We start from the raw sequence: 17341 nt of genomic DNA on the forward strand, positions 1-17341 counted from the left end.
GAGTCACCAATTTGAACACAAATGCTGGGACTTCAGAGCAGCACTGCCATGTCTCTGGGCACCTGTTTGCACAAGCAGAAGCTACACCCAGGCCCTGCAGTCCCCCGCACTGTGTTAGGAAATGGCTTCAAATCCGTCTTGAAAGATTGGCAGCAGGGTCAACAGATGGAGAAGCTGGACCTGAGTGGTGCCTGAAAAGCAGCAGCTGGCTTCAAAGACAAGCCCTTATCCTGGGCCTGAATGTGAGATTGCATGTAAGTGTTGGGCAGGGCATAGTCAGAAGGGCCAGTTAAATTGTAGTTTTCTCACTCTTAAATACATGAGGCAGAAACTTGTAAGATCAGCATCACAGCAGATACAAGCACTTGGTAGCAACATGGAAAGATCTAGCCAAGTAACAGAATTTATAACATTGCATGAGCTTCCAACTGTGTAAAATGGGCTTCTGTGAGCCTAACAATTGGAGAGGCCATAGACTCCAAATGTGAGTGGGGGCTCATGTTATTTCGTGACAGTCATTTCAGTGGGCAGCAAGTAGTCGTAAGTCTGTTAGAGTTAGGCAGTCAACCCTTGCCTTGTGTCTTCTTTTTTAAGTACGGACTTTGTTTTAACTGGGTCTTGGGATGGCCCTTTGCATGTTCTGGTGAAGGCAGAAATTCAGGCCAAGAGCCAGACTTCCCACAAAAGAAATAGTGGACCCTACACACTGCAGACAAAAGGACAGAAAGTTCAGACTTGGCTAGGATAAGGGCAGGAGGGTTAAGTTCCCACCACTATGACAATGAGATTAGAAAAAGTATCCCCCAAATGACACAGGACATACACACAGTTCTGCTGACAACTGGCACTTTATTAGTGGGGAAACTCGCCTTGGTCTGGCAGAGACCGGGATGGACAGGACGAGCGCCCATCTCGAGGGGGTATTTTCTGTATTATCAGGTGTTCCTCCTTGTAGGTTTAGAGGAAACACCCTCATAGATGAAAACCCCCCAGAGAGCAGCGCTGCAACTGCCAAGCAGCCGGGGTAGGAAAGGGGCCCTAGGCACTGCTGGGACCTTGAGACAGCAGGGCTTCGATGTCAGGCTCGATGTCAATGGTCTGGAAGCGGCGGCTGTACCTGCGTACGGGCACACCGTCAGGGCCCACCAGGAACTTCTCGAAGTTCCAGGCAACATCGTTGCGGCACACCGGAGACCAGGTGATGAGCTTGGGGTCGGTCATGAGCGCAGTGGCATCGTCGCTGGGGGCTGGCAGGGCCTCCCGCAGGAAGGCGAAGAGAGGGTGCGCCCCTGCACCGTTCACCTCGCACTTCTCGAAGAGCATGAAGTTGGGCTCGAACCCACCACCAGGTCGGACGTACTTGAGGGAATTCAGAATCTCTTCGTTCTTGGCGTTCTCCTACGGGAGAGAAGGGCAGCTGGGACCCGGGGTCAAGAGGGGGAGGGAAATGTTCTAACCACTAACAAGGGAGTTTTTCTATGAGTCACCGGGATTTTGCCCTCCATGCGCAATCCCAGGGCGGACAAGAATTCCAGCAGCTACGAGCACAAGGGAAACGAGAGGGTAGCCAGACTCTCTGCGCATAGAGCCTATGGCACCCCCCAGCACCCTGCCGGCACCCCCAGCCACCACGCCCCGCCCGGCGCACCTGATGCCCAAACTGGTTGCACGGGAAGCCGAGCACCACCAGGCCCCGGGGCCCAAGGCGCCGCTGCAGCTCGTTCATCTGGGTGTAGTCCCGGACCGTGGTGCCTCAGAGGGACGCCACATTCTCGATAAGTAGCACCTTGCCCCTTAGGGAGCCCAGGCTCACAGGCTCCCCGCCGGCCAGCGGGCGCGCCGAGAAGGCGTACACCGCTGCCGCCGCTAGCCGAGCAGCACACATGGCGCAACAGTCCGAGCAGCTAGGAGAGCGTCCCGAACAAGCACGGTGAGGAGAGGCCAGGAGGCGCCTCCTTTTAACTGGTCGGCGGCAGCTCACGTGGCGCAGGCAGTTTTTTGGACCCGAGGGTCCCGCCTCATCCGGCCCCCGCCCTATCCGGAGGGCTCGGCCCCTCCTTCAGCCGGGAAAAGGCTGAAGGGTGCGCCCGAACTGGACGCGGGCTCCGCCCAAGCCGGGAGGAGCCGCGGGCATGTCTTGTCTGGCCCAGGCAACCAGGCGGCAGCGGTCCAGGTCACCCTTCCGAGGGCTGGGGCCCTCGAGGGCTCCGTTTTCTTTCTCAAAGGCTCCTCAATTAGGATGTGGGGTTCGGCATAGAAGGCTGGTGGGCGGCGGCAGCAGCTGCCGGTGCGCAAACAGCCCTCCTCTCCTGTGCCATGTTACCGGCAGTGCAGGGGACAGCCAGAGGGATATGGGCTTCCGGTCTCCCTCCTCCCTGTCTCCAAAGCGGCACCGCCCTTGCGCGGGTTTTCTAACAGGGCAGAGTCCTGGAAGCTCTGCCCCAGCTTCCTGAAGTGGAGCCCAAGAGCTCGTCAGGGCCAAGGAAACGCGGCCTGAGTCCTCCCTCTCTGGCCTCCTCAGTAGGCTGCATTCACCCTCCCCCCAAATCTGAACTAGAATGCGGTACAGGGTAATCATTTCCATGTTGTTGGGAGGGACCAGATTAGCTGCTGGGTAGGTGGGAGGTGGGGCACAACCTAGTCTTTTGCACCCTGAACAAACCTCTCCAGGGTGAGCTAGGCCAGGAAGTCCTTGCATCCTCCTGCCCCCAGCCCTGGAGAGAGCAACACAAACAACAGGATACACGAAGTTTAGAAAACTGCCTTTATTCTATTAGTAGTTGGAAAAATTAACTGGTACAGAAAAAAAGTTTAGTCAGCTGGAGAGAAGAGAGACTGAGTGCCACCTATGAGAACTGGTGGCTCCTCTGGGAGGGAACCTGGATACAGTGAGGAGAAGAGCACTGTGAATTAGAGCCAGATGCTGAAGTCCAGGTGAGACAGGTTATGCCACCTTCCAAAGTGTCTAATTGCCTCAGGCGTGAAACCAATTCCTATTTACTTAGCCCAGCTCCAGATAGGGGTACTGAGATACATGGGGCCGAAAAGGGGTAATATGGCCATCTTTTATCAGAAAAAGTGACAAAACGGGAATTTAAAAAATGAATTTTCCATCTGACTTTATTTCCAAATACACTTTCTTTTTTAAAAAACCAATACACTTTCTTTGGGGATGACAAATATCAGTATTAGGAAATCCAATTATACAAAAAATACTACATCTAGTCTGGGGTAGATATATTTATTTTTGGTAACATACATTAAGTGGCACTAATTACACAGTAACTATAAGGTAACTAACATGAAACCACAGAACTGTAACTCTGCCACAGCTGCATGAACTTGGGCTTTTCTGGTTGAGCCCATTTTCAAAAAACTGCCCACCCCAGAGCTATGCCAACAAAATCTGTTAATGAGTAAAGCCCTGAAGTGGTGACTCACCAGAGTACCTTGCAGCTGACAGATAATAGGCAGGACATGTTAGTTATAAAGTAGTTACAGCCTAATTCACAAAAGTTACCAACTGTTTCTCTTTCTAGAAAGAAGCAAGAAGTTAAGAAATTCCTTGAATTAGCGCCTGGTGTGTCAGGTGGGAGTGCAGAGGAGGGCTGTTAGAGCAGTGTCAAAAGGACCCTGGTGGGCCAGACGGGTTGGACATCATTAATAATCATAGTTGGCTTCTAAATACTGGTAGCAAGATGACTTCTGATTTGTAATCTTAGGTAAATTATAGATAAATGAAAAAGGCCAGTAATCATACACTAAGATTAATAAACAGCACTTCAAAATTAACCGCATAAGGGCTGTGCTTGCAGCAAGGTTTCACAAGACAAGGCACCCAGATTTTTTCTTCCCACGTCTAGCTTGCAGAGCAGCTCTCGTAGCCATTTCAAAAACCTCTCTCACTCCATCTTTGGTCTTTGCTGAACACTCCATGTACCCAAAAGCACCAATCCTGTTTGCCATATCTCTGCCTTCTTCAGGTTTCACCGGCTCCTAGCAAAAAGAAAAAACAGTCCTTTTAGCTAATAGTGTGGCATACATATAGTAAGTAAAGAGTATTCAAATTCAGCTTAAAGACTTTTTTTTTCTTGTTTTGCAACAGTTTTACTCTTGTCAGTCGCCCAGGCTGGGCTGCAATGGTATGATCTCAGCTCACTGCAACCTCCATCTCCTGGGTTCAAGCGATTCTCCTGCCTCAGCCTCCTGAGTGGCTGGGACTACAGGTGCCCACCACCACACCCAGCTAATTTTTTAGTAGAGATGGGGGTTTCACCAGTTTGGCCAGACTGGTCTCGAACTCCTGACCACGTGATCTGCCCACCCCGGCCTCCCAAAGAGCTGGAATTACAGGCATGAGCCACTGTGCCCAGTCTTAAAAAAAGACTTTTTTTTTTTTTTTGAGACAAAGTCTGGCTCTGTCGCCCAGGCTGGAGTACAGTGGCGCAATCTCGGCTCACTGCAACCTCTGCCTCCCGGGTTCACGCCATTCTCCTGCCTCAGCCTCCTGAGTAGCTGGGACTACAGGCGCCCGCCACCACACCCAGCTAATTTTTTGTATTTTTAGTAGAAACGGGGTTTCACCGTGTTCGCCAGGATGGTCTCGACCTCCTGACCTTGTGATCCGCCCGCCTCAGCCTCCCAAAGTGAGCCACTGCGCCCGGCCAAAAAAAAAAAGACTTTTAAAAGCTGTTAAACTTGGCTATGTGCGGTGGCTCACGCCTGTAATCCCAGCATTTTGGGAGGCTGAGCTGGGCAGATCACGAGGTCAGGAGATCAAGACCATCCTGGCCAACATGGTGAAACACCTCTTTACTAAAATATAAAAAATTAGCCAGGCATGGTGGCGGGCACCTGTAATCCCAGCTACTCAGGAGGCTGAGGCAAGGGAATTGCTTGAACCTGGGAGGCGGAGGTTGCAGTGAGCCAAGATCGTGCCACAGCACTCTAGCCTGGCAACAGACTGAGACTCCTCAAAAAAAAGAAAAAAAAAAAGAAAAAAAGCTAAATTTATGAAATTTAAAAACTGACATATGGTAACTACCCCCTACCAAACATAAAATCTCTAATAAACATGGTATAGGCCGGACGCAGTGGCTCAAGCCTGTAATCCCAGCACTTTGGGAGGCCAAGACGGGCGGATCACGAGGTCAGGAGATCGAGACCATCCTGGCTAACACGGTGAAACCCCATCTCTACTAAAAAATACAAAAATCTAGCCAGGCGAGGTGGCGGGCGCCTGTAGTCCCAGCTACTCAGGAGGCTGAGGCAGGAGAATGGCGTAAACCCGGGAGGCGGGGCTTGCAGTGAGCTGAGATCAGGCCACTGCAGTCCAGCCTGGGCAACAGAGCGAGACTCCGTCTTAAAAAAAAAAAAAAAAAAAAAGGCCGGGCGCGGTGGCTCAAGCCTGTAATCCCAGCACTTTGGGAGGCCGAGGTGGGCGGATCACAAGGTCAGGAGATCGAGACCACAGTGAAACCCCGTCTCTACTAAAAATACAAAAAATTAGCCAGGCGCGGTGGCGGGCGCCTGTAGTCCCAGCTACTCAGGAGGCTGAGGCAGGAGAATGGCGTGAACCCAGGAGGCGGAGCTTGCAGTGAGCCGAGATCGCACCACTGCACTCCAGCCTGGGCAACAGCGTGAGACTCCGTCTCAAAAAAAAAAAAAAAAAACAACAACAAAAAAAAAAAAAAAAAAAAACAAAAAAACATGGTATACACTGGGAAGCAGACAGAGGGAAGAGGTCAGAGGAGGCCTGGAAGGTTAAGGAGTCAATCAAGGGCAAAATTACTTAAGCTACCAATCCAGGACTAAATGCCCTGAAGGAAATACAGCCTACCCTTGACATTCAGACAAAGAAACCTGAGTAAGAGAACTTAGGTTGAAGATCTCAGTGCCTCTCCAGTGAGGAAGCCCTGCCATTACGTCAGCTGGTTTCTGAGAGGCCAAGATGCCATATCCATCATCACTTTTAAAAAGGCATTGGGAGTGGTAGAGTGGGAAGGCATTAGGGGCTTTCTATCTGGACTCCCAGCCTTCATGATTTCCTTATCTTTCAGTTGCCACTAATTTATCTTTGGCCTCACATGTACCAAAGTAATAGCTGGGGAAGGCAATCAAGAGTCTAACAGGGCCAGGCCTGGTGGCTCACGCCTGTAATCCCAGTACTTTGGGAGGTCAAGGCGGGTGGATCACCTGAGGTTGGGAGTTTGAGACCAGCCTGACCAACATGGAGAAAACTCATCTCTACTAAAAATACAAAAATTAGCCAGGCGTGGTGGCACATGCCTATAATCCCAGCTTTCCGGGAGGCTGAGGCAGGAGAATCGCTTAAACCTGGGAGGCAGAGGTTGCAATGAGCCGAGATAGCACCACTGCACTCCAGCCTGGGCAACAAAAGCAAAACTGCGTCTCAAAAAATAAAAATTAAGGGTCTAGGCCGGGCGCGGTGGCTCAAGCCTGTAATCCCAGCACTTTGGGAGGCCGAGATGGGCGGATCACGAGGTCAGGAGATCCGAGACCATCCTGGGTAACACAGTGAAACCCTGTCTCTACTAAAAATACAAAAACTTAGCCGGGCGAGGTGGCAGGCGCCTGTAGTCCCAGCTACTCGGGAGGCTGAGGCAGGAGAATGGCGTGAACCCGGGAGGCGGAGCTTGCAGTGAGCTGAGATCCGGCCACTGCACTCCAGCCTGGGTGACAGAGCGAGACTCCGTCTCAAAAAAAAAAAAAAAAAAAAATTAAGGGTCTAACAGACGCCAGGCACAGTGGCTCACACATGTAATCCCTGCACTTTGGAAGGCAAAAACAGGCAGATCACTTGAGGTCAGGAGTTCAAGACCAGCCTGGCCAACATGGTGAAACCCCATCTCTACTTCAAACAAACAAACAAACAAACAAACAAAACTAGCCAGGCATGGTGGAGGGCGCTTGTAAGTCCCAACTACTCGGGAGTCTGAGGCAGAAGAATCACTTGAACCCCGGACGCGGAGGTTGCAGTGAGCTGAGATTGCACCAATGCACTCCAGCCTGGGTGACAGAATGAGACTCCATATCAAGAAAAAGAAAGTTCCTACATCTAAAGCCACTGACTACTTGCTACTGATGAAATGGTTCATTCCCAGGCCAGCAGTCCTTACGGGCATAGCACTACCTCATAAAAAACATTCCATCTCACAGAACTAGTGAACTACTTTAGGGATCTTCTGTGAAGATCCCAATAAATGAGGGTCAGAGGGCCAGAGAGGGGCTTCTGAGCCTCTAAAACAACCTGGCCTGTGAAGGTTTCTGCTGGGCTCCCCAAACCTCCAACCTTGGGGCCATAGTTCAAGAATACTACAAGACAGTCCTGCCCCAGATCATGCCTGCTTCATCTTGGCTAGCTCCCGCCTTGTGTGCTCATCATTCCGAAGATCCTTCTTATTCCCAACCAGGATGATGGGCACGTTGGGACAGAAATGCTTGACTTCCGGGGTCCACTTTTCTGGGATGTTTTCTGAAAAAAAAAATGTAGAGAATTTGGGGATACATACAATTCTATCTTGAAGACTTTCCAAGAACCTCAGTGAAATTCAGAGACACTTTCTTTGTGGCTTCAGAAGAATGCTAGACATTTAATGAAACCCACTAGTTTCAAAACCATAAAAAAGGGCAAATATAATCCCTTTCCTTTAAACAGAGAACCACCAGCTTTTTCTCAGTATAGCCAAGAATGGTGCTGAGCATCTCTGTAGGTGGGGCCCAAGGAAGGGCTCTGGAGGAGCAAAAGATCCACAACACAAGGTAGCTTCACGGGGGTACTTCCTGCCCCACAAAGGCAGGCACTTTACAGGACATCCGTTACTGCTGGTAGATGATTCTGACATAGCTTACAGAAGGGGTGCCCATTCTAGGGCAGCAGCTGACCCAGGGTCTATATGCTCCTTTTCTAACTTGTTCATGGACTCTCAGCATAACTTCTACCCTATGGGTTTACTGGTATTTCAAATGGCTCAAGAGTGACTTTTGGCCAGGCGCAGTGGCTCACGCCTGCAATCCCAGCACTTTGGGACGCCGAGGCAGGCAGATCATGAGGTCAGGAGATCAAGACCATCCTGGCTAACACGGTGAAACCCCATGTCTACTAAAAATACAAAAAATTAGCTGGGCGTGGTGGTGGGTGCCTGTAGTCCCAGCTACTCGGGAGGCTGAGGCAGGAGAATGCCGTGAACCCGGGCGGCAGAGTTTGCAGTGAGCCGAGATCGCGCCACTGCACTACTGGGTGGCAGAGCAAGACTCCATCTCAAAAAAAAAAGAATGACTTTTGAAAATAACCAAACGAGGCTGGGTATGGTGACTCGCACTTGTAATCCCAGCACTTTTGAGAGGCTAAGGCAAGTAGACAGCTTGGGCCTAGGAGCTCAAGAATAGCCTGTGCAACATGGCTAAACCCCATCTCCGGCCAGCACAGTGGCTCACGTCTGTAAGCCCAGCACTTTGGGAGGCTGAGGTGGGTGGATCACCAGAGGTCAGGAGTTCGAGATCAGCCTGGCCAACATGGCAAAACCTCATCTCTACTAAAACTACAAAAATTAGCCAGGCGCGGTGGCACGCACCTGTAGTCTCAGTTACTCGGGAGGCTGAGGCAGGAGAATCATTTGAACCCAGGAGGTGGAGGTTGTGGTGAGTCGAGATCTTGCCACTATACTCACTACAGCCTGGGCAACAGAGTGAGACTCTGTCTCAAAAAAATCAAGAACCCCATCTCTACAAAAACATACAAATACTGAGTTTACTCTCAGGCGGGCAGATTGCCTGAGGTCAGGAGTTCGAGACCAGTCTGGCCAACATGGTGAAACCCCATCTCTATTAAAAATACAAAAAAATTGCTGGGTGCGGTGCCTCACGCCTGTAATCCCAGCACTTTGGGAGGCCAGGGCAGGCGGACCACTTGAGGTCGGGAGTTGGAGACCAGCATGACCAACATGGAGAAACCCCATCTCTTCTAAAAATACAGAATTAACCGGACTTGGTGTCTTGCATGCCTACAATCCCAGCTACTCAGGAGGCTGAGGCTGGAGAATCGCTTGAACCTGGGAGGCAGAGGTTGTGGTGAGCCGAGATCGTGCCACTGCACTCCAGCCTGGGCAACAAGAGCGAAACTCCGTCTCAAACAAAACAAAACAAAACAAAAAAACTAACCGCGCATGGTGGTGCGTTCCTGTAATCCCAGCTACTGGGAGGCTGAGGCAGGGGAATTCCTTGAACCAGGGAGGTGGAGGTTGCAGTGAGCCAAGATTGTGCCACTGCCCTCCAGCCTGGGCGACAAAGCGAGACTCCCTCTCAAAAAAAAAAAGAAAAAAAAAAAAAGAATACTGACTTCTGAATTATGTGGCTGTGTTTAGGCTAATGAAATGATCACATTCAAGCTTCTATCAGTTAGTTAAGACACTCCAGAAAAAGGCTAAGCCAGGGCAACCAAAAAAAAGAAAAAAAGTCTTTCCCCAAAAGAGATGGCTTTACATTTGGAACTCATCTGGTATACTTTTTTTTTTTTTTTTTTTGGGAGATAGTCTGGAGTGCGGTGGCCCTATCTTAGCTCACTGCAACTTCCGCTTCCCAGGCTCAAGTGATTCTCCCGCCTCAGCCCCTGGAGCAGCTGGGATTACAGGCGCACACCACCACACCCAGCTAGTTATTGTATTTTAGTAGAGACAGGGGTTTACCATGTTGCCTAGGCTGGTCTAGAACTCCTGACCTCAAGTGATCTGCCAGCCTCAGCCTCCCAAAGTGCTAGGATTATAGGCATCAGCCATCGCGCCCGGCCTTAGTTTATTCATCTTTGTATTTGGAATTCATCTAGTTTACTCATCTAGTTTACAAGGCAGTTACATTTTTAAATAACATTTAATATTATTTAGTAATAATAATATTATTTTTGAGATGGAGTCTTGCTCTGTTGCTTAGTCTGGAATGCAGTGCCATAATCTCGGTTCACTGCAATCTCCACCTACAAGGTTCAAACCATTCTCCTGCCTCAGCCTCCAAGCACCTGGGACTACAGGTGTGTGCCACCATGCCTGGCTAATTTTTTTTAACTTTCAGTAAAGACAGGGTTTTGCCATGTTGGCCAGGCTGTTCTCGAACTCCTGACCCTCAGGTGATCTACCCGTCTGGGCCTCCCAAAGTGCAGGGATTATAGGTGTGAGCCACCGTGCCCTGCCTAGGTGGATACATTTTAAATAAAGTAGCCATGGGAAACCTAGGCTGAAAGGGACCCAAGGCCCACACTCTACAGTCCTAAACTCCAGGACTCTAGCCACTGATGATTGCTTCTCTGAAGTTCATGTCTGCTTTTCAGCCACTTGATGCCCAGAAACCAGATGCCAACCAGTTACATAGGCAAATGCAGGGCCACTCACCTAAACTATCAGGGCTGTCGATGGAAAAACACATCAGTATAACATCGGTATCTGGGTAGGAGAGGGGCCTCAGGCGATCATAATCTTCCTGCCCAGCTGTGTCCCACAAAGCCAACTCTACCTGTAATGGGAAAAACAACCACAAAAATGCAAGGTTAATCCCCCTACCCACTTTTAGAAAAAGTGACACTTACCATAGTACACTGAAATGGCAGACGGTCTAAAACAGTAAAACACAGGAGTATTTACATTTTTTCTTTTTTTTTTTTGAGACGGAGTCTCGCTCTGTTGCCCAGGCTGGAGTGCAGTGGCACAATCTTGGCTCAAGCAAGCTTCGCCCCCGGGTTCACACCATTCTCCTACCTCAGCCTCTTAAGTAGCTGGGACTACAGGCACCTGCCACCACGCCTGGCTAATTTTTTGTATTTTAGTAGAGACAGGGTTTCACCGTGTTAGCCAGGATGGTCTCGTTCTCCTGACCTCGTGATCTGCCCGCCTTGGCCTCCCAAACTGCTGGGATTACAGGCGTGAGCCACTGTGCCCAGCTGAGTATTTACTTTTATGAGCATCAAGCTCAAATGAGAGTATATTTAAATTATTTTACGTTGAAATTTCTCAAAATTGAAAATCTGAGAGCCTATCTCTACAAAAAAACCTTAAAAATTAGCTGAGTGTGGCCACGCGCAATAGCTCACGCCTGTAATCCCAGCACTTTGGGAGGCCGAGGCAGGCTGATTGCCTGAGCTCAGGAGTTTGAGACCAGCCTGGGCAACACGGTGAAACCCCGTCCCTACTAAAATACAAAATAAATTAGCCGGGCATGGCAGCGTGCGCCTGTAGTCCCAGCTACTCAGGAGGCTGAGGCAGGAGAACTGCTTGAACTCGAGAGGCGGAGGTTGCAGTGAGCCGAGATCGCGCCACTGCACTCCAGCACTCTAGCCTGGACGACAGAGCGAGCCTCTGTCTCTAGAAAAAAATAAATATAAAATAAATAAAAATTAGCTGAGTGTGGGCCGGGCGCGGTAGCTCACACCTGTAATCCCAGCACTTTGGGAGGCCAAGGTAGACAGATCACCTGAGGTCGGAAGTTTGAGACCAGCCTGACCAACATAGAGAACCTCCATCTCTACTAAAAATACAAAATTACCCGGGCATGGTGAAGCATGCCTGTAATCCCAGCTACTCAGGAGGCTGAGGCAGGAGAATCGCTTGAACCCGGGAGGCGGAGGTTGCAATGAGCCGAGATTGCGCCGTTGCACTCTAGCCTGGCCAACAGGAGCGAAAGTCCGTCTCAAAAAAAAAAAAAAAAATTAGCTGACTGTGGTGGTGCATGCCTGTAGTCCCAGCTACTTGGGAGACTGAGGTGGGAGGACTGCTTGAGCCTGGGAGGCGGAGGCTGTAGTAAGCAGAGATTGTGCACTCCATCCTAGGCAGGGAGACCTTGTCTCAATTAGGAAAAAAACAAAACAGATACTAGAACTGAACCAAGTGGCATAATTCAAAATGTCAAATCAAAAATAACTTTGTAACTTATAAAAGTGTTTAATTATAAGTAACATTGTACTAGGAAAGAAAGCACACAGGAGGGAAGAAGTCAAATTTTAAATAACATTCCACCAGGCATACAGGCAAGAGAGGAAGATACAAGACTAAGTAAATTTTCTGCTATAATGTGGAAACCATGGAGACAAATCTGTATTTTGAGTTGGTAGGCAGGAAAAGACACCATGCTGGGTGTTAGGCAAGGCCTGAGATGCCTGAGATGACAGCAAAGTCCTTTTGGCTATGCCTTTACTACTCAAGAAATGGCTGAAATAATGCATCACATAAGGTGAGAGAGTACTCCTTTCACATCCGGGTACATCCTCACCCTTCTGTGGTAGAAGGGTAAACTAATGCCTGGGCTCTGAACACAAGTCCCATTCAACACTGTCCAGCACTGCAGCCAGCTCTGCTACCCCTTCTTATCACCAAATTCCATGTTAAACTTTGTTAAACATCCTCTGTACAGAGGCCCTTTGAAGCCCAAGAGGTTTCCCTCCAATACTTGGAACACATCTTTCTTCTCTTAGCACCTCCACAGCCCAAATTTCAGTTTCTAAATGATTTCTTCCCTAAAACTGACAGTTCTTCTACCCCCCAACTTTTGCCCCAGGATGCATCATCACAAAGAACCGCCACAAGGCCCACTGTACTTCTGTCATGCACACCATCATGTGTAACAAAGATATACTGATGCCCAATTATCACAATCTGTCTGTCCTCACAATAATGGAGCTCATTCACAAATCCCACTCTCCCAGCCCCCTCCACCCCACGGTGTTCACATATTCAGCCTTTATTGGTGCCTGATAAAATGCTGCCAAAGTGTTGAGCCTGTCTCATATCAAAAGGAGCCTTTTCATTGTGAGCCGGCCCACTCTTGGTACCATAATCACCTACAATCTTGTATGGTTCCCTAGGCTGTCCTACTGCATACTGTTTTTTTGTGTTTTTTTCCTGTTTGTTTTGCTTTTGGTTTTTTTTTTTTTTTTTTAAACAGAGTTTTGCTCTTGTCGCCCAGGCTGGAGTGCAGTGGCGGTCAGCTCACTGCAACCTCTGCCTCCCAGGTTCAAGTGAATCTCCTGCCTCAGCCTAAGGCACACCCAGCTAATTTTTTGTATTTTTAGTAGAGATGGGGTTTTGCCATGTTGGGCAGGCTGGTCTCAAACTCCTGACCTCTGGTGATCCTCCCACATCAGCCTCCCAAGGTGCTGGGATTACAGGTGTGAGCTATGGTGTCCAGCCTTGTACTATTACATACTGTTAAATGAATATTCCTACACAGTACCCTCTCCCATCTTGGGGACTCTTGAGTCGCTCTGAGGCAGGCAGGTAGCCTGTGATATGCTTTAATCAAACACTTTTATTCCAGGGGACTCTCCTCAATTGAGGACCTCCCCCTATCTTGCGAGGGTCAGTGATGTCCAACGTTTGCAGCACAAGATTCTCACAGACCATGCCTCAAGGTTTTAAGTCAAGATCTCTAAATTTGTTATGGGCAAGATTCTGGTTGTTCCAAGATGCCCAGGCAGAGATGATGTTTCCAAGAGAACCTAAGAGCTGCTTCCAAAACATACATACTGCCACAGGTGGAAAAGACTCTTCCAGTTCATGCTCACAGACATGCAGCAACTAACGGCCACTCTCTGGAGAAAATGTTAGGATACAACCAGTAATACACATTCACTAGGCTTTTGAGAAATGAGCTATGAAAATGCCAACCTACCATTGCTTCCCCAAGCCAATGGATCTTTCTATGTATGGTGTATCAATCTAAGATAAGAGGGCTATTACTTGACACCAATCCTGAAGATGTCATCACATTTCTACCTAGTTTGTCACAACTGGTCCCTGTGTCCACATAAAACCAGTATTCCTGGCCGGGCGCGGTGGCTCAAGCCTGTAATCCCAGCACTTTGGGAGGCCGAGATGGGCGCATCACGAGGTCATGAGATCGAGACCATCCTGGCTAACACGTTGAAACCCCGTCTCTACTCAAAAAAATACAAAAAACTAGCCGGGCGATGTGGTGGGCGCCTGTAGTCCCAGCTACTCGGGAGGCTGAGGCAGGAGAATGGCGTAAACCCGGGAGACGGAGCTTGCAGTGAGCTGAGATCCGGCCACTGCACTTCAGCCTGGGCGGCAGAGCCAGACTCGGTCTCAAAAAAAAAAAAAAAAAAAAAAAAAAAAAAAAAACCAGTATTCCTATCAGGACCACAAAAACACCTATGTCCAAGCATACATGAAGACGACTGAGGCTGAACTAACACTCTGTATTGGTTTGCCATCTGCAGGGTACATCCCAAAATTCTGTTAGGATAGTATTTGCTGTATTTTTTCCAACTATACTTGGGCCAAAAAGTATCTCAGAGGTCCTATTAGCATAAGAGCAATCATTGTGGCTCACTTTGTATTTGAATAAAAAGGACTACAAAATATAGGCCGGGCACGGTGGCTCACACCTGTAATCCCAGCACTTTGGGAGGCCAACGTAGGCAGATCACAAGGTCTAGAGATCAAGACCATCCTGGCTAACACGATGAAACCCCATCTCTACTAAAAAAATACAAAAAATTAGCTGAGTGTGGTGGCGGGCGCCTGTAGTCCCAGCTACTCGGGAGGCTGAGGAAGGAGAATGGTGGGAGGCAGAGCTTGCAGTGAGCAGAGATCGCACCACTGTACTCCAGCCTGGGCAACAGAGAGAGACTCCGTCTCAAAAAATAAATAAATAAATAAATAAGACTACAAACTATAAAAGAGGTTTTTGAGCATGGAAGTACTCAATCTCTTAGAAAACGCTTTGGTGCTTCCAAACATTTTCCGTTACTTCACAGAATTTGATGTCACCTATAAAAACCGTTTTACAAAGAAGGAAGGCTCAAAGGTCAGGCAGCTTACTGATGGTCAAACAACTATCAGGAAGCCCTACAATGAGGGACCCTGGAGTTCTGAGCAGCTGGTCTAACCCACATTCCTCCCACAGTGCCACAAAAGGAGGCTAGGTAACCCTGGGACAGAAAGAAAGAAGTAATGTAGCCAAGTGAGAAGTGGCCAGGCGCAGTGGCTCATGTGTGTAATCCCAGCACTTTGGGAGGCCACGGCGGGTGGATCACCTGAGGTCAAAAGTTCGAGACCAGCCTGGCCAACATGGCGAAACCTCGTCTCTACTAAAAATACAAAAATTAGCTGGGCTTGGTGGCGGGCACCTGTAACCCCAGTTCCTCGGGAGGCTTGATAGGAGAATAGCTTGAACCTGGGAGGCAGAGGTTGCTGTAAACCAAGATCGTGCCACTGCACTCAGCCTGGGCGACGGAGTGAGACTCTGTCTCCAAACAAACAAAAACAAAGTAAGAAAGGAGAAAGGGGATGAATTAATGGAAGGTAAAATATCAAGTGTTAGCAGCATATAAGACATATAACTGAATGCCCAATAAAAATGAGGATGTTGGAGAAGAGCACCTCATTCCAGTTTCAGGGATTTTTTTTCTTTCAGTTGACCCACTTCAAAAGATGTACAGGAGAGCTGGGCACACTGGCTTACACCTCTAAGTCCAGCCACTTGGGGGCTGAGGTGGGAAAACTTGAGCCCAGTTGTTTGAAACCAGCTGGATCAACACATGAAGACCTCATCTCTAAAAGCATAAATTACCCAGATATGGTGGCACATACCTACAGTGCCAGCTATTTGGGAGGCTGAGGTGGAAGGATCACTTCAGCCCAGGAGTTCAAGGCTGCGGTGAACTATGATCACATCACTGTACTCCAGGCCTGGGAGACAAAGTAAAATCCCTGTCTATTTAAAAACAAAAACAAACAAACAAAAAAAGAACAAAAAAAAGTATGGGAGGCCAAGTAAGGCATTACTTAGACAACAAAAGGAAGAAGATTAAAAAAAAAAAAAATTAAAACGAAAAAAAAACCCCTCCAATTCCCTAAGAGTTTTGTTCCAGTCTTGCCAGAGGGCTTTTAGGACAGAAATGGGGAAGCACTCTTCTCACCATCAATGACAATAAAATAAAACAACTGTGGCAGGCTGTTTTACGTTAAAGAAAAAAAAAATCTTTTAAAATTAAAGGTAAGTGGCCGGGCACAGTGGCTCATGCCTGTAATCCCAGCACTTTTGGACGCTGAGGCAGGTGGATCACCTGAGGTCGGAAGTAGACCAGCCTGACCAACATGGAGAAACCCCTTCTCTACTAAAAACACAAAATTACCCAGGCATGGTGGCATATGCCTGTAATCCCAGCTACTCGGGAGGCTGAGGCAGGAGATTCGCTTGAACCCGGGAGGCAAAGGTTGCAGTGAGCTGAGATGGTGCCACTGTACACTCCAGCCTGGGCAACAAGAGTGAAATTCCGTCTCAAAAAAAAAAAATCAGCTGACTGTAGTGGTGCATGCCTATAGTCCCAGCTACTTGAGAGACACTGAGGTGGGAGGACTGCTTGAGCCCGGGAGGCAGAGGTTGTGGTGAGCCGAGATTGCACCACTGCACTCCACCCTGAGTGACAGAGCAAGACTCCGTCTCAAAAAAAAAAAAAAAAAAAAATCAAATGTAAGCAACAATGTTGTTTAAATGTCACATTGGTGGTGGTATCATATCAGTACAATCCTTTGAGAAGCACAAACAATAAGAACCTCTTGAACTAGTAATCTAATACTTGGACATTTGATTTAATACTTGGACATTTGATTAAATACTTTGACAGATTGTTTTAAAAGTCCAACCATAGGCCGGGCGCGGTGGCTCAAGCCTGTAATCCCAGCACTTTGGGAGGCTGAGACGGGCGGATCACGAGGTCAGGAGATCGAGATCATCCTGGCTAACACGGTGAAACCCCGTCTATTCTTAAAAAAATACAAAAAACTAGCCGGGCGAGATGGCGGGCGACTGTAGTCCCAGCTACTCAGGAGGCTGAGGCAGGAGAATGGCGTAAACCCAGGAGGCGGAGCTTGCAGTGAACTGAGATCCAGCCACTGCACTCCAGTCTGGGCGACAGAGCGAGACTCCGTCTCAAAAAAAAAAAAAAAAAAAAGTCCAACCATACAAAGAGGTTCATCTGAGCATTATCTATATGGCAATGAACTGAACTTCAAATATATGTAAACTTGAAAACAGCACATATGGCTGGGCAAGGTGGCTCATGCCTGTAATCCCAGCACTTTGGGAGGCTGAGGCGTGTGGATCACCTGAGGTCAGGAGTTTGAGACCAGCCTGGCCAACATGGAGAAATTGCATCTTTTTTTTTTTTTTTTTTTTGAGACAGAGTCTCGCTCTGTCGCCCAGGCTGGAGTGCAGTGGCCGGGTCTCGGCTCACTGCAAGCTCCGCCTCCTGGGTTCACGCCATTCTCCTGCCTCAGCCTCCTGAGTAGCTGGGACTACAGGCGCCCGCCACCTCGCC

The 17341-nt window shown here is 48.8% G+C and overlaps 2 protein-coding genes across 18 annotated transcripts in view; both read right to left on the reverse strand.

Annotated features, from left to right (window-relative positions):
* Nucleotides 1-830: 830 nt before the first annotated feature.
* GPX1 (glutathione peroxidase 1) lies at nt 831-1964 on the reverse strand. The gene is given in 2 exon segments (NM_001159298.2): nt 831-1398; nt 1649-1964. Coding segments are annotated over 2 exon segments (597 nt in total). The 5' UTR covers nt 1886-1964; the 3' UTR covers nt 831-1038.
* Nucleotides 1965-2750: 786 nt separating this feature from the next.
* The window catches only part of RHOA (ras homolog family member A), a 57327-nt gene continuing 42736 nt past the window's right edge, over nt 2751-17341 (reverse strand). For 9 of the 17 annotated variants that reach the window (XM_077992824.1, XM_015130909.2, XM_077992816.1 and 6 more), the window contains 3 exons: nt 10401-10521; nt 7365-7495; nt 2751-3996 (listed from right to left, as the gene is read on the reverse strand). In XM_077992824.1, coding sequence (XP_077848950.1) covers nt 3823-3996; nt 7365-7495; nt 10401-10434 — 339 coding nt within the window. In that variant the 5' untranslated portion in view covers nt 10435-10521 and the 3' untranslated portion in view covers nt 2751-3822. Of the gene's footprint in view, nt 4207-6766; nt 7496-10400; nt 10522-17341 lie in introns of all 17 variants that reach the window. The other 8 variants (XR_013413933.1, XR_013413935.1, XR_013413934.1 and 5 more) reach the window with 7 other exon arrangements.

This window comes from Macaca mulatta, chromosome 2, assembly GCF_049350105.2.
Source record: "Macaca mulatta isolate MMU2019108-1 chromosome 2, T2T-MMU8v2.0, whole genome shotgun sequence".
In the NCBI taxonomy this organism is placed as follows: domain Eukaryota; kingdom Metazoa; phylum Chordata; class Mammalia; order Primates; family Cercopithecidae; genus Macaca; species Macaca mulatta.